This window comes from Alosa pseudoharengus, unplaced genomic scaffold (assembly GCF_046254945.1).
Source record: "Alosa pseudoharengus isolate Yale_2024_CS ecotype anadromous, Long Island Sound unplaced genomic scaffold, YU_APseudo_1.1 YU_APseudo_1.1_scf_10, whole genome shotgun sequence".
NCBI lineage: Eukaryota > Metazoa > Chordata > Actinopteri > Clupeiformes > Clupeidae > Alosa > Alosa pseudoharengus.
This window is the reverse complement of record NW_027468565.1, coordinates 38,004,006-38,006,302: the sequence shown is the minus strand read 5'-3', so window position 1 is coordinate 38,006,302 and position 2,297 is coordinate 38,004,006. Positions and strand designations below refer to the sequence as shown.

The 2,297-nt window shown below is 41.0% G+C and overlaps 1 protein-coding gene across 3 annotated transcripts in view; it reads right to left on the bottom strand.

Annotated features, from left to right (window-relative positions):
• hipk2 (homeodomain interacting protein kinase 2) overlaps positions 1–813 on the bottom strand; it is an 85,279-nt gene extending 84,466 nt beyond the window's left edge. For all 3 annotated transcript variants that reach the window (XR_012983763.1, XM_076271518.1, XM_076271519.1), the window contains exon 1: positions 488–813. Coding sequence is in view for 2 of the 3 variants with exons in the window: in XM_076271518.1 (XP_076127633.1) it covers positions 488–506 (19 nt within the window). In the remaining variant the exon portion in view is untranslated. The remainder of the gene's footprint in view (positions 1–487) is intronic.
• Between the last annotated feature and the right edge of the window lie 1,484 nt (positions 814–2,297).

The following is a 2,297-nucleotide window of genomic DNA, read 5'->3' as shown; positions in this document are numbered from 1 at the left end:
AGACAGGGTGTATCTCACCCCATTGCGCGATCGTCTGTCTGGGATGCACTTCACCTATGTCCCCGCATCGAACCCTCGTCATGCAATGATTCTTTTCATTTAATGGACACCATGTCCCAATATTATGTGGTATCACCGTATACATAAACTAATATTTAATCTGCATACAATAAAGGACTTATGGCACTGAAGGGGAACCTATGAACGGGCTGTAATGACGGGACAGACTGACACAATTTACTGATTCGTCATGACATTCTCTTTGTTTATAAATGTCAAAATCAGGGAAGATGTTATCACTGATTGATAACAACCAACCATAAGACATGGCTATAACTGCATATATTTATAAACTGTTTGAGTTTCATTATTTACTCCGAGGTGGCAGCCCCGTCAGTCATATCCCGTCCGCCATCAAGTAGACAAATTCAGAATTGTTCTGCATGTTTTACCAGAAAACAGGACGGCTCGCCTTAGAGCCTCTTACCTTCGTATACAGGGGCCATCGGTGCAAGCACTGCTGCTATTCATGGCAAATGTAGCAATTTAGTCCAGAAGTTAATAGAAAAATGCCATGCTGAGGTCCTGACAGAGTCACTGTCTTCTGCATAACTAACCCCGACCACTACGTTAGTAAAAGGGAAAAGAATAAAAATTCACATCCAGAATTTCGAATAGAAAACCAGTCTTCGATCTAATGGTTGTAGACAGATTTCACTAATGTAAGCCCCACGGAATTTGGTTTGTTTGTTTGGCTCACAGGTTGAGCCAATTCGCAGGTTTGCTCAGTTTATGGAGAACATGTCTGTGGAGTGGCCGCAAAAGTTGCAATGGAGAAAGCCAAGGTAGTTTGATACATAATCAAACGACTATTCAGTCGATCACAGTAAAGAGATCCCGTGGGGGCCTCGTAATCAGTGCAATAATGTAATCGATCATTATTTAAACTCCCCAAAGGCCCATTATCTTTTTTAATACATTGAAAGAATGATACTAATAACTATGTTCATGTCGGGAACCCACATACGTCTAAATTGCGCCCATCAAATCTTAATGTTTACCTTAATTTCCTATTTCCCAGACCTTATACACAGCATTAAAACAGTCATGTTTGTAAAAAGGGGGTTGCCCTAAATATATGTAGTTGTATTAAACTATTACAAAACTGTCTAAGGACAAAAAGCATTGTTTGTGATTATGTTTGGGGCTAGTGCACAGCCTCCACAGCAGAATTGCGCATTTGCGCTTGCGGTGAATGACTCTGCGATCTCTGCATAGGGTCTGATTGTGAGCCTCCAATGACGCCACTGGATTTTCACAGAATGAACCCGAGCAGAATCGGATTACATAGACTCACACAGATGTGGGTAATCTGTCTTTTGCCAGCAACCTCAAAATCTCCCTTGCAAGTGCCTGTCATTGTTGCCGCAGGGTCACACCCCGGTAAACCTAAAAAAAAATCCCTCAGTGTAGGTCATTGTTGATCTATAGACTATACACTTCCCTGCAGCATACAATTCTTCCTTTTGCATTATTGCTAAGTTTATAAATAACTTTCAATGTGTGGTGAAAATGACTGCGTGTTTAGGCTCCATGATTCATCACTAGCCTATACCATAGACCCAGCCTATACATACTGACCAATCCATTTTGACAGGATCAGTGTGTAGCCTATTTGTTGGTTGTAGAACAATGAACTCCGCGGTCTAGGTCATATAGCCTAGGCCAGTACATGCAAGGTCTGACCTGTTCGGAATTATTGTTTGAAACAAATGCGCTTTTGCGCACATTGAACACGCACTTATACACACACACACACACACACACATACACACACACCAAGATTTATATGTAGATGGTGTATCATTTTTGTCGTAAATTTCCATTAAGCCTTATTACAACAACATTGATTTGCATGGGCTGCACAGTCCCATGTTACGTAGCCTGTAGTTCTTTCGTTCATAAAAGACTACAACTACCACGGACACTTGCATGTCAACAACAGAGTGCGGACACATAACCACGAAAGGAGGTAAGAATATTGAAATGGCTTTTAAGTTGACTAACTCAACAGACGACCTCCTCTATATACAGGTATAGGGTGTAAAATGTAATTCATAGTTTACTACAAGAGAGAGTGTAAACCACGATAACTTTGGCTAAAGTAGGCAAAAGGGAACTGACAGCATCACGTGCGTTACAAAATAGGTTAGCCTATCTATTTATTCAGTGTCCTTGGTTGGTTGACTCAGGGAAAAGCCTGCGTTTTCCGATATTTTGTCGTTACATTATAGCTT